Here is a 14,237-nt window from a genome sequence, read left to right as displayed (position 1 = left end):
GGACAGGGTAGAATTTCACAGATACATTGGGGACAGGGTAGAGTTTCACAGATACATTGGGGACAGGGCAGAGTTTCACAGATACATTGGGGACAGGGTAGAATTTCACAGATACATTGGGGACAGGGTAGAGTTTCGCATATACATTGGGGACAGGGTAGAGTTTCACAGATACATTGGGGACAGGGTAGGGTTTCACAGATACATTGGGGACAGGGTAGAGTTTCACAGATACATTGGGGACAGGGTAGAGTTTCACAGATACATTGGGGAGAGGGTAGAGTTTCACAGATACATTGGGGACAGAGTAGAGTTTCACAGATACATTGGGGACAGGGTAGAGTATCACAGATACATTGGGGACAGGGTGTACTGTGAGGCTTTTGCCTCTTACTATAATTCGCTCAAAAATTATCACGAATTTGGTTTTTACGGTTTTGCAGCCGAACAAAACGGTTTTACATCAACTCTAATCCCAACCTTAATCCTACCCATAACCCCGAAGCTATGCATAAGCCTAACCCTAACCCTAAGTCTAACCCTAACCCGAGCCATAAATAATCGAATCCGTGTTTTACTAGTGTCACGTGACCACTGACCAAAATAGTTTTTGTCCATAACTTCTAGGGAAGCATTTTTAACTTACGTCATGGGGGTGATTCGGAATCAGCGTTATGGAGTCGTAATTTTACAGCGTCCAAAAATACACCGAATAAGATTACTTTCACACCCTCAGGGCATTTTTACAAGAATTTAAAAAAATTTGGGCGAGCGATTTAGTGGGAGCGGTACTGTGAAGTCACACAGACACATTGGGGGCCGAGGTGCAGTCACACAGACATATTGACATTGGGGGCCGAGGTGCAGTCACACAGACATATTGACATTGGGGGCCGAGGTGCAGTCACACAGACATATTGAACTTGAAGAATGGGGTACAGTCTCATGCAGACATATTGGGGACTGGAATGCAGTCTCACAGATATATTGCCACCATGCATGGGAACTTGAATGCAGTCTCACAGACACATTGATGACCAGGGTTCTCAACTCCCCCATGTTTCAACTTTCATTGCAGCTGATGACTGATGTACAGCAATTTAAGATCATGAGCTCTTATATAGAGTATATCAGTATAGAGCTCATATTTTGTAACTTATTTCTCCGTTCCTCGATCACTGCTCACTGGTAGACATGTAACTCCAACTTGTCTACCGTATGGTCTGTTTCTTCAGACCTCGGTAGAAATTAGTTGTAAATATCGTACTTTGCTACTATTTAGTGATTCTTAAAACTGCTAAAAACTGGTTGCACCCCAATAAGAGCGTGGAGGCCGTAAAAGTGAAGATTATTTTGATTTCTATAGCCCGGCAAGTTGAGGCGCTTTCCGGTGAAGGAAGTAGGTAGTAGTTAAGTCGAGGACAATTGGTAGGATTAGGTGTGGGGTATTTTGAGTTAATTGACGGGCATGGTTACTCGGTCATACTTCAAATCAGGGTTCAGAATTACGAAGGAATCTAAAGACAGGAGCCAATAGTTTTGTTAAACTTTGACTTATCCCCTCCCACAGCATAATCATAAGATATGATAATAATCATAAGATATTTATCAAAATCTTCAGATACAGCGTAGTTTACAACCGTTTTACTGCTCAGTTATCATAGTAACTGGCAGGATCCACTTAACCACTGACCCACTGATAATATAACCTCGAGTCAGAATTCCATTACAATTGACTAGACACTGGTATTAGAAGCAGTTTACCGTTAATATGGTAATACATCAATAGATCTCAACCTCTCTGAGGGTAGTTGAGGTGAGTGACACTGATGAAACGATTGCAGAATAGTGCAGGAAAATTAATGATAACCCTTCTGAATATAATGTTGCACGATCTCTCGCACTCCCGACACAATCCCACTGATCTCACATTATATTTGACTCTCTCCAGCACCAAGCTCTAGTTATCGGCAGCTAAATTAAAATACCCTGATACAGTTCGATCATGGATCGTATTTACTGGAAAGTTTCTATCCGCTCAGACACAAGCTCTTTAATCAATTAAGTTCCCACGAGCGAGAAAGGATAGCGAGAGAGAGAGAGAGAGAGAGAGAGAGAGAGCGAGATAGAGAGAGAGAGTGGTGCATTTTAAACTATGCAGCATACAGTCCCCGGCCTGCCACAGCTGGCTGAGTCGCTGTCAAGTCACGCGACCGCTGCGCGCGCTCTCATTGGCTATTTACTCGGGGTCACGTGACCGTACTTCTCACGCGCGCGCGTTACGGGCACGTGTTGCCAGATAAAGCATTCATTGCCCTTTCGTTGCCGATTTGGTCGTGATTGATTAGGTTGTAGTAGTTTGTAAACTTGTGGACTATAAAGTTGATGATGATCATGGAAAGGGGACCTGAATGCTGGTCAACTTCTGACGTTAAATCCTGGGCTTACGATGCTTTGGGAAGTGATGTTGCAGAACTGTTCGAGCGAGAAGAGATAAATGGAGAGTGCTTGTCAGAAATAAGGTTTGGATAAAGTACTCTTGTTTCCTCGCTAAATATTGCTGCTTTTAGTGTGCTTGGTTTCATTGTGGTGGCTGAGTTTCATCGCTGTCTTTTGATCAATCACTTGTGATGTTTGAGTTGACTCTTTGCTAGTTTAACTGTTTCATATTGTATCTTAAATAGACAGACAAGCTGTCTCAATTTGTGAAATTCATTTAACATTTTTGTTTCAAAGAATGCTCAGTCTGAGTAAATAACTTTCCATTATTCTTTCTTACTTATTCAGAACGAATAATCCCGCTCATAATCAAATGATAATCGTAATAATTTATGATTTAAACGACTGCACGTACACAAGTATGATAATATGTTCGGATAAGCATAGAATCATATACTTGTGTATAATGTCGGTAGCTTCAAAGCATAATTGATTCGTGAAACACTTTTGTTTTCTGTGTCCACCCCGATGAGATGAAGTGTTAGCAAGATTATCCAGATAATGCCGCGTGGTTTGAGTTAATTGAAGCAGAAAACACTTTATTCACGCAACAATGCATTTTGTTGCGTGGATTTCTTAGCCCTTAATTCGCCGTATTTTGGTCTCCATTATGCAAATTAAAGATTCGCACTCGATACATTAAGTATCTTTTGAATTCAAGTTTTTTACATAACTTTGGTGAACTTTTTGACAGAACGGGGCATTGTTTTATAATTGCGATATTTAACCAAGAATTTACCGCGTTGTAATAAATTTTGGGCTTTGGATAATATATCACAGCTGGTCATGGAGTGAATAGAATTTCCCTTTTCACTCCAGTACGGCTTCCTTCCTGGTACCTCAGTTCAGCAACTGTTAGGGGATTTAAACTCGACTGCAGGACGTTTAGATAACTTCTTACAATATCCTGGTATAACTGTGATCATCTTTAAATCACGGTGTATACTATATAGGGTACGTTTTTAAGAATCCTGGGAAATTTATGTGCACGTTAGCTCTACATGGTACCGGTTACCATGACAACTCTGTGGAGATATATCTGATTTTGTGTACTCATGAGATTGAGGGCTCCCGGGCACCTTGAGTGTTGTAATGTTAAAACAGAGTGCTCTCTTTTGGAGATACACGTAAATATTGGAGCTTCGTGTTACCATGGCGCTTATCGTGTTACCATGACTGTTATCACTTATCATGACAGTTACCATAACTGTTACCTTGACTATTACCATGACTATTACCATGACTATTACCATGACTGTTACCATGACAGTTACCATGACTGTTACCATGGCTATTACCATGACTGTTACCATGAAAGTTACCATGACAGTTACCATGACAGTTACCATAACTGTTATCTTGTTTCAGTGTCGAAGAACTGAAAGAAATGGGTGTTCAGAAGATGGGTAAACGGCTGCTAGTGATAAAGAAGCTAAAAGCACTCATGAATAACGGACAATCTGGACAAAGTGACTCTGGTGTAGAGGCTGAAGGTACGTTTTGTGAACTGTTCATTAAATATCTACGATATTACTCCAATCGTTCTTTTAAGTTCGTTTTCTAGATTTACTCATTCGTTGACTTCGATTCCGCTTACGGAATTTTCTCTCGATCGGAGATAGTTTTGATAAACTTTTTGTCGTGATTATGCGAGCAGACTTTGATATGATCAACAATTCGTCGAAACCGCGGAATTCTGCGGAAAATATTTGAGAAAACGTCGGCCAATTATTCACCGCGTGTTTGATGGTTTCTTCGGCTGTTTGTTTGAGGGTTACTCGTGATGGTATTAAATAACAGTTAAAATCACTTAAAATCACGTTACTATGTAGTCACCGTGACATTACTCCCATTAAACTCGCCTACTTTTTATTCTGGTGAAATGCCACTAAGATAACTGCAACAAATACTGCCACTTTTATTAACATATGTCTTGAACAGAACCGGTTCATGTTTAACAAGGTATTTTTGTTCACTTCAGCAACATCGGCCGTAAGTTTATCTTTCCCATGAGAGCTATTGCAACAATTTTCCCAATTCCCTGAAAATGAAAAAGGTTTGTATTAAGGAGCATGACATGGTATTTAACAGGAATAATGGAGTTGTCTCAACACTGGGCCCTGCAAAAGTAAGATGAGCTGCAACACTAGCTGCCCCACCCTTTGCAATAAAATTAATTTTCCCATCTATCATCGGGTCAAGAACGTGTGAATGGACCTCTCACGCTAATTAGGTTGCTAGGCAACAGAGAGGGTAAAAGAGGAGGAGCACAAGTTTGTGCCATGTGCATGACGAGATATAAGAGTGTGAGACTGTTGTTATATCCCTCCTTGTAGTTAAATAGTACCCCCAAATAGTACCCCCAAATAGTACCCCCAAATACACTACAGCACATCCTGTAGCCCTCCACCCACCCCGCAATCAATACTGCTCATTATTTTCCAACCTACACAAGGGACACACAGGCTGAAGAAGTGGTGATGTGACTTGCCACTCCAAGAGAGAGTGTGCTGTGTCAAGTCTATCTTCTGAGAGTTGGTAGCGAGGTGTGCAGATAAGGGTCGGATACTGGTTTAACAATCTTAACTCACGTTCCCTGCTTCTCAGTTGTGTGAGATCCGACTCCGGTCCTCACCCATTGGTTGTTTGGTGATGCTCCTGGATGCTGATTGGTTGTTTGGTGATACTCCTGGATGCTGATTGGTTGTGCGGTGTTGCCTGGCAACAACCTCAGTCTGTGACACTAGTTCAGTGGTTTGTTTTAAAATCACACGAACCCGTAGAACGGCTGTATGTGAAAATGTTGCAAAGTTAAACTCCCCTCCTCTGACAGCTGCCCAAACAGAACCCAGCCCTCACACCACGTGACAGGAACGGACCAATGGGCGAGAAGGAGGCGGCACGCGCCGTGTGTCAACAGCACCAGGGGCAAGTCCGGGGTGTTTAACGGGAAGCGGCCCTTCTCCCCACGTGCCCCTAATTTCTTAACATCGGCTGAAAATCAGGGTCACCATCTCACCCGGCCACACGAGATCTGCTCATTCCAGACCCTTTGTTGGGTTTAACTTCATGTTAATGCACTATATTCCTTATCCCGGAGCTTGTAGCGTGGTGTTATATAAACTCATCTCCTCCTCCTCATCCTCCTCCTACTATCTGGCTCTCTCTCTCTCTCTCTCTCTGAGTCTGGAATTGCCCGCACTTCTTCTGGTATGATTATAGTGCGTGATAATAAATATAATTTGCTACTATTTTCTCCCTCAATGAGAAAACACTAGTCCTGGATCTGAAGCATGTGCAACCGAAGTGCTCGTCCCTCACCGGCTCTCACCTAGCACGTGACATCCATTCTCCTCTTCCACTGGTTACCCAGCAACGCACGTGGTACAGGTCTTTAGCTTGACAGATGTCAGAGTCCCACTCTTATACTGCTAAATGTTTAACGTGCTATGAAAATTGCCAATTATACTGTATGAATTAACGAGAGAGGGACAGATAGGACTGAGCCTCACGCCCCCTAAATTAACACAGGTGCTCACCTCTACTTGTTGCCTAGCAACCTCCTCGCAACTACCAATCATATCATAGAAAAGTGTACCACTTGAGGGTATCCGACCAATAGGGTGAGCACGCCGTTAAGTTCTCACGGAACAGATTAATGTTAATTAAATGACAAGTTTGTCTGCCAGGGTCGGACAGAACAAGCGCCCCAAACTTAGTAAAATAGTTGTAAATATAAGAAAAGTGCAAATATGTAAAACATTTATTATCAAACACAGTCACGCTACAAAGTTACTAAACTATTTGTTAATAATCAAATTATAGATAAAAAAGCATTTATAATTAACTTAGTCATGCTCAAAGCTTTAAACTGTTTGTAAAGAAAATAACTCCGTTGATATAAATATGAAATGTTATTGGCACAAAATAAAGTAATTGGTACTTTAAAATTCACTTTTCAAGGACATAGTTTGCGTTTAAGAGTTAATATCTAAAAGTAGATTTCTAAAGTTGAATCGAGTAAGTCTTCCATCCATATCCAACATGAGATCTTCCGGTTATACATCCATAAAATGCCCCTTAATAAGCTATATTCTCTCAAAAGAAAAGCCCTGATTTCTTTACAATACTGCTTCTCTAACATAATGCCCCCTCACGCACTCTCTCTCACAAGCCTTCATTCTTTGAAGTCTGCCGAATCTCCCCAAAGTTCTCCCTCAGCCATCCCCCCACAACCACACTTCACTTCAACATAACCTCGCGTGGTTTTTTTGATTTTTCACTTGGCTAAAATCACCCCCGTGTTTGTTTGCTCTGTGGTGATAATTTCTCACTTAAATGAATGACCGAGCAAAAGATGGCTGTTTTCAACCGTATTTTAACCGTCGTAATAGAATATAGTGGTTATGTGCTTGACATTCGAACTGAGCGGGAGTACTTAGTATTTTAAGATCCCTCCGAGTTCACAGTTGTGGTTATTCTCGGATGGATACAAGTTGATTCATTGTGGTTTTAGCTGTGGCAGCAACTCAAGTACATTCTTATCTTCAGCCAACGTGCAAAACAAGTCATCGCGACTTCACTGTGCACGTGCGAAACTCTTTTTATATCAAACCATGCACGTGTGACGTACTTCCACTAAACTTCACTGCACGTGCTGAGCACTACCCCCATCTTCTCGACCACAGAAACATATCTTGACACTTCTAACATACACACTGTTTGACAGAGTGACAACACTGTGAAAATAACGACACGCTCTTGTGAGATGTTTCACGTGTGTGGAGAGTAGGTCAGTCACCATGGTAACCGTGGATATGTCACGTGACCATGGTAACCCCTAGTTCCTCAGCGGGGTTACCCCTACTTCACTCAATTCTGTCACTTGTCACAGTTTTTCTGAGAAGTCTCAAGTAGTCCCATATAACATAGGGCGAGCTTTATGGTTGGAAAATTAGCGAGATTCAAAATTAGCGATATTCAAAATGTCTGACTGGACTAATAGACGACTGCTACATGGAATAATAAACCCAGCTCTAATGTGATAAAAACAATATAAAGCTGTGGCAATACCAGAATATAGACGGTTACCATGGTAACCATGGTAACCATGGTAACCACTGGTGTGGTGTTTAAGTAGGTGGTGATAGTTTTGTGACACGTGACCCCTTCAATTGTGACACGTGACCCCTTCAATTGGGGCAACAAGTGTCAGCTCTCTAGTTTGTGTGAGAATTGACGACCTTTATTGAAGAGTTGGGTGAAAATTGACGTGTGTTGCAAGGGTTTCAGTGGTATAAACTATGGTTACCATGGTTACCATGGTTACTTGACAGTGCTTACTGGTGTTATAGAATTTTTAGGGAACTATCCAGAGTTATGTAAGGAACATGGAATGAATGGAATTTCCAATGCTCGTTCGAAGATCATATATAAAATATAACAGTTGTATTGCCCACACCATGTTATTAATATTGTTTGTCGCCAACCCCTAGAATTAGTTATACTTTGTAACGGTTAGTGGTGGACACTGGACAGGTTCTAACAGAGGGGTCACCTTTAACTTATCATCATGACAATTAACCGACCCGTAGAATTATTACCTTGAAAATCTTTGAATGTTCTCTTCCTTTACTTCTCTCCGAATCTAGTATATATATGTTTTACCCTAGCGTTCCCAGTATTATTAAGTATAGACTTGTTGGATATTCATAATTTTTTCAAGAAACGTTCGCCTCCTCATAACGAAGATAGTGCTTCTTTCAATAACAACTAAAGTTATGCCCGTCAATTTTTATTAAATAATCGCACACAATCTCCGCTATCCCTCTCCCTGACTCAATATGCTAAATTAACTGAATATAACAAAGAGTCCAGATGCACACAACTATATGGAGTTATGTTAAGTAACCAAGTTAATTAGATGGTATTTTTGTTTGACAATAATAGGTCACTATGATGTAAATATGCGATTTTTCATGCATTTTAGTGTATGAGTTGGGTGTTTCCTCAAACCCCTATGAATATTCCTCAACTTTGCTTGTTGTCGAAACATTAATAAACATTTGTACCACCTGACCAGGATAAGCCAATCAGAGCTCGGTATTTTGCCCACTTGACACATATCAGCCAATCAGAGGGTAGTATTTTAACGGCGTGACTAGTATTTTTCAAGCTTTCACAACTATTACAGCTGTGATGGCACGTGTCTCAAAACAACCAATCAAGACACAGGGAAAAACTTTGGTGGCCCAATCAAGTGCCGTATTTCAAGTAGGCCTGGAAAAAGTAGTTGCCACAAGCTTGCTTGATTGTTGATGATCTACGTTGCACCCGATATCATGTTACCAAAACGGAATGTACTTAGCCCTACTTTATTGTGGTAACTGACATTTTATGAAGTACAGTCTTAATGACGTTAGTAATGTGAAGTACTGGTTTTATACTTCTTAATGACTTAATTTATTGCACCGATAAAACGGAATGATAGGAACTGAAAGTTTTGATTTTTTCCCCCGAAAATGCTCTAATCATGATTAGATATCATTCAGCTTTTTATGGAGGGTATTAGTCATTGGGTACAGCTTCAGTATTGCCAAATAAATTGACTGCAATCGATAAGGTAGTATAAGCTGATTTCACGAATTATCTCCACAGTTAAATGATTAATAAGTAGGCGATGACCAGCGGGGATTTCTTGTAAGGAATACGGTATTATATAACATTTTTTCACTTGCTTCATTTTTCCGTTAAAACAATTACGTATGTATGTTCTTGTGAATTTATCCAGTTTAATTTACTCCAATTCATTAATCTAATAAAATGTGAAAATGAAGGAGGGTTCATTACTTTTTCGAATTTCCCGTTTACATGAAGCTTAATTTCAAAGTTATTTAATATTAAATGAAGATTGCCCTGCCATCATCTACTCTGAAAATTCGTCCCGTGTTTTGGGTGAAGTTGTCCTCGACCCCCTTGTACGAGACGTTGTGTCCTAAACTTGGGTGTGAAAACTAGACTATATTCCTCTGTGAACCATCACCGCGCGCCCCCATTGGTCCGTGTGTGCCACGTGGGCGGAATACTGCGCGCTGAGTGGCTGAGAGCATGACACGTGACCTGTGAAATGAGACACTTAACGATGTTATTTCAATTAGAGAGGCCGGGCAATGACCAGGACCTCTTTGAGCCGAGCTAGCCAAACTCTCAAGTGCACACTGATTTGTGAAGATCTGCTAGGTCCCCAAATGGGGGAAGCCACTGTGAAATGATGCGGAACTGGAGCTGAAATAGAATTTGAGTGTGAGCTGACAGGGCTAGAAAGAGTTAGATGGTGGTCGAATGTGGCTGAAAAGTCTAACACAGCACAGTGTTCTGATCACGTGACATCCCTGATCACGTGCACATCCCTCCCCCTCACATTTCCCTTTGTGCGGTCTCCCCAACACCAGACTACACAGCTCCCACCACAAAACACAATCCTCAACACTGTGAAAAAACACTCCCCGACACCCTGGATCACTCGCACTCACCCTCCAATCACAAGCCAGGATCTGTAGCACGTGGGCATTGTTAACCAACCACAGCACGGTATTATCCCCACGTGACGTTCCTCAACCAGTCATTAAGCAACCAGTCAGTTCCAGTGATGGGAACTAGGTTTTTAGCTAGTCTGGATGCTCACAATCACACCGCCAGACGATCTGTCTAAACTGACCGAGTTTTGTCAGGCTGGTAGTCCCGCAGGTTGTCCGTAGTTCCCCCAAATAATGTCCAACATTCTCAGGATGAGATTAGTACCAACATCTTAATCCGCCCTTATTTTAGGCCTTAAAATTTAGCTTTTTTCCTCTCTTACCTCTTCCAAGATTGGAAACAGTACAGCTTATAGTTAGAGAGTGGCTGATAATGGAAAAACACAGCTAGTCACATATTATAATGATCAATATCACGTGAGCTACTGTAAACACAGCTGTCACAAAAAGTTCTAATTATCTGACTATCCAAGGTCCCCCGCTCTGTGCACACCTGGACCAGTGTTTTCGTTAAAATCGAGCTAAATTTAACTATTTATCATGTGATAATTGAACGTTTTCTCGACGTATTTTCATTTTAAAGAGATGGTGGAGAAGACGAGTAAATGACTAGGATTATATTTGTAACTTTGTCACGTGTTACAGATACGATGTTTTGATTCGTTAATGAGCAGTATTATTCGTAACTATTTATCATGCACACCAATTGCAACTGGCTGGGTGGGTGTATTTAGGAGAGTTGGGGTAGTATTTGCTGGTTGGGTGGCTGTATTTAGGAGAGTTGGGGTAGTATTTGCTGGTTGGGTGGGTGTATTTAGGAGAGTTGGGGTAGTATTTGTAACTGGTTGGGTGGGTGTATTTAGGAGAGTTGGGGTAGTATTTGTAACTGGTTGGGCGGGTGTATTTAGGAGAGTTGGGGTAGTATTCGCTGGTTGGGTGGGTGTATTTAGGAGAGTTGGGGTAGTATTTGCTGGTTGGGTGGGTGTATTTAGGAGAGTTGGGGTAGTATTTGCTGGTTGGGCGGGTGTATTTAGGAGAGTTGGGGTAGTATTTGCTGGTTGGGCGGGTGTATTTAGGAGAGTTGGGGTAGTATTTGCTGGTTGGGTGGGTGTATTTAGGAGAGTTGGGGTAGTATTTGCTGGTTGGGTGGTTGTATTTAGGAGAGTTGGGGTAGTATTTGTAACTGGTTGGGTGGGTGTATTTAGGAGAGTTGGGGTAGTATTTGTAACTGGCTGGGTGGGTGTATTTAGGAGAGTTGGGGTAGTATTTGCTGGTTGGGTGGGTGTATTTAGGAGAGTTGGGGTGGTATTTGCTGGTTGGGTGGGTGTATTTAGGAGAGTTGGGGTAGTATTTGCTGGTTGGGTGGGTGTATTTAGGAGAGTTGGGGTAGTATTTGCTGGTTGGGTGGTTGTATTTAGGAGAGTTGGGGTAGTATTTGTAACTGGTTGGGTGGGTGTATTTAGGAGAGTTGGGGTAGTATTTGCTGGTTGGGTGGGTGTATTTAGGAGAGTTGGGGTAGTATTTGTAACTGGTTGGGCGGGTGTATTTAGGAGAGTTGGGGTAGTATTTGTAACTGGTTGGGTGGGTGTATTTAGGAGAGTCGGGGTAGTATTTGTAACTGGTTGGGTGGCTGTATTTAGGAGAGTTGGGGTAGTATTTGTAACTGGTTGGGTGGGTGTATTTAGGAGAGTTGGGGTAGTATTTGCTGGTTGGGTGGGTGTATTTAGGAGAGTTGGGGTAGTATTTGTAACTGGCTGGGTGGGTGTATTTAGGAGAGTTGGGGTAGTATTTGCTGGTTGGGCGGGTGTATTTAGGAGAGTTGGGGTAGTATTTGCTGGTTGGGTGGGTGTATTTAGGAGAGTCGGGGTAGTATTTGCTGGTTGGGTGGGTGTATTTAGGAGAGTTGGGGTAGTATTTGCTGGTTGGGCGGGTGTATTTAGGAGAGTTGGGGTAGTATTTGCTGGTTGGGTGGGTGTATTTAGGAGAGTTGGGGTAGTATTTGCAACTGGTTGGGTGGGTGTATTTAGGAGAGTTGGGGTAGTATTTGCTGGTTGGGCGGGTGTATTTAGGAGAGTTGGGGTAGTATTTGTAACTGGTTGGGCGGGTGTATTTTGGAGAGTTGGGGTAGTATTTGCTGGTTGGGTGGGTGTATTTAGGAGAGTTGGGGTAGTATTTGCTGGTTGGGTGGGTGTATTTAGGAGAGTTGGGGTAGTATTTGCTGGTTGGGCGGGTGTATTTAGGAGAGTTGGGGTAGTATTTGCTGGTTGGGTGGGTGTATTTAGGAGAGTTGGGGTAGTATTTGCAACTGGTTGGGTGGGTGTATTTAGGAGAGTTGGGGTAGTATTTGCTGGTTGGGCGGGTGTATTTAGGAGAGTTGGGGTAGTATTTGCTGGTTGGGTGGGTGTATTTAGGAGAGTTGGGGTAGTATTTGCTGGTTGGGTGGGTGTATTTAGGAGAGTTGGGGTAGTATTTGCTGGTTGGGTGGGTGTATTTAGGAGAGTTGGGGTAGTATTTGCTGGTTGGGTGGGTGTATTTAGGAGAGTTGGGGTAGTATTTGCTGGTTGGGTGGGTGTATTTAGGAGAGTTGGGGTAGTATTTGCTGGCTGGGTGGGTGTATTTAGGAGAGTTGGGGTAGTATTTGCTGGCTGGGTGGGTGTATTTAGGAGAGTTGGGGTAGTATTTGCTGGTTGGGCGGGTGTATTTAGGAGAGTTGGGGTAGTATTTGCTGGTTGGGTGGGTGTATTTAGGAGAGTTGGGGTAGTATTTGCTGGTTGGGTGGGTGTATTTAGGAGAGTTGGGGTAGTATTTGTAACTGGTTGGGCGGGTGTATTTAGGAGAGTTGGGGTAGTATTTGCTGGTTGGGTGGGTGTATTTAGGAGAGTTGGGGTAGTATTTGCTGGTTGGGTGGGTGTATTTAGGAGAGTTGGGGTAGTATTTGTAACTGGTTGGGTGGGTGTATTTAGGAGAGTTGGGGTAGTATTTGCTGGTTGGGTGGGTGTATTTAGGAGAGTTGGGGTAGTATTTGCTGGTTGGGCGGGTGTATTTAGGAGAGTTGGGGTAGTATTTGCTGGTTGGGCGGGTGTATTTAGGAGAGTTGGGGTAGTATTTGCTGGTTGGGTGGGTGTATTTAGGAGAGTTGGGGTAGTATTTGCTGGTTGGGCGGGTGTATTTAGGAGAGTTGGGGTAGTATTTGTAACTGGTTGGGTGGGTGTATTTAGGAGAGTTGGGGTAGTATTTGTAACTGGTTGGGTGGGTGTATTTTGGAGAGTTGGGGTAGTATTTGTAACTGGTTGGGTGGGTGTATTTAGGAGAGTTGGGGTAGTATTTGCTGGTTGGGTGGGTGTATTTAGGAGAGTTGGGGTAGTATTTGCTGGTTGGGCGGGTGTATTTAGGAGAGTTGGGGTAGTATTTGCTGGTTGGGCGGGTGTATTTAGGAGAGTTGGGGTAGTATTTGCTGGTTGGGTGGGTGTATTTAGGAGAGTTGGGGTAGTATTTGCTGGTTGGGCGGGTGTATTTAGGAGAGTTGGGGTAGTATTTGTAACTGGTTGGGTGGGTGTATTTAGGAGAGTTGGGGTAGTATTTGCTGGTTGGGTGGGTGTATTTAGGAGAGTTGGGGTAGTATTTGCTGGTTGGGCGGGTGTATTTAGGAGAGTTGGGGTAGTATTTGCTGGTTGGGCGGGTGTATTTAGGAGAGTTGGGGTAGTATTTGCTGGTTGGGTGGGTGTATTTAGGAGAGTTGGGGTAGTATTTGCTGGTTGGGTGGGTGTATTTAGGAGAGTTGGGGTAGTATTTGCTGGTTGGGTGGGTGTATTTAGGAGAGTTGGGGTAGTATTTGCTGGTTGGGTGGGTGTATTTAGGAGAGTTGGGGTAGTATTTGCTGGTTGGGCGGGTGTATTTAGGAGAGTTGGGGTAGTATTTGTAACTGGTTGGGTGGGTGTATTTAGGAGAGTTGGGGTAGTATTTGCTGGTTGGGTGGGTGTATTTAGGAGAGTTGGGGTAGTATTTGTAACTGGTTGGGTGGGTGTATTTAGGAGAGTTGGGGTAGTATTTGTAACTGGTTGGGTGGGTGTATTTAGGAGAGTTGGGGTAGTATTTGTAACTGGCTGGGTGGGTGTATTTAGGAGAGTTGGGGTAGTATTCGCCACGTGTTTTGAATTTTATGCTGACGTTATACATTTTACAATCCTGACATGTGATACTCTG

General features: G+C 42.7%; 1 protein-coding gene across 4 annotated transcripts in view; it reads left to right on the top strand.

Moving 5' to 3' along the window:
* The first annotated feature begins 2,294 nt into the window (after positions 1-2,294).
* The window catches only part of LOC134813885 (mucin-1-like), a 35,243-nt gene continuing 23,300 nt past the window's right edge, over positions 2,295-14,237 (top strand). Inside the window, exons 1-2 of one of the 4 annotated variants that reach the window (XM_063821780.1) lie at positions 2,295-2,522; positions 3,868-3,992. In XM_063821780.1, coding sequence (XP_063677850.1) covers positions 2,386-2,522; positions 3,868-3,992 — 262 coding nt within the window. In that variant the 5' untranslated portion in view covers positions 2,295-2,385. Of the gene's footprint in view, positions 2,523-2,552; positions 3,454-3,867; positions 3,993-14,237 lie in introns of those variants that run through there. The other 3 variants (XM_063821779.1, XM_063821782.1, XM_063821781.1) reach the window with 3 other exon arrangements.

Source organism: Bolinopsis microptera, chromosome 4 (assembly GCF_026151205.1).
Source record: "Bolinopsis microptera isolate Bmic1 chromosome 4, MBARI_Bmic_1.0, whole genome shotgun sequence".
NCBI lineage: Eukaryota > Metazoa > Ctenophora > Tentaculata > Lobata > Bolinopsidae > Bolinopsis > Bolinopsis microptera.
The sequence above is the reverse complement of the archived record's forward strand: the minus strand, read 5'-3'. Positions and strand labels throughout refer to the sequence as shown.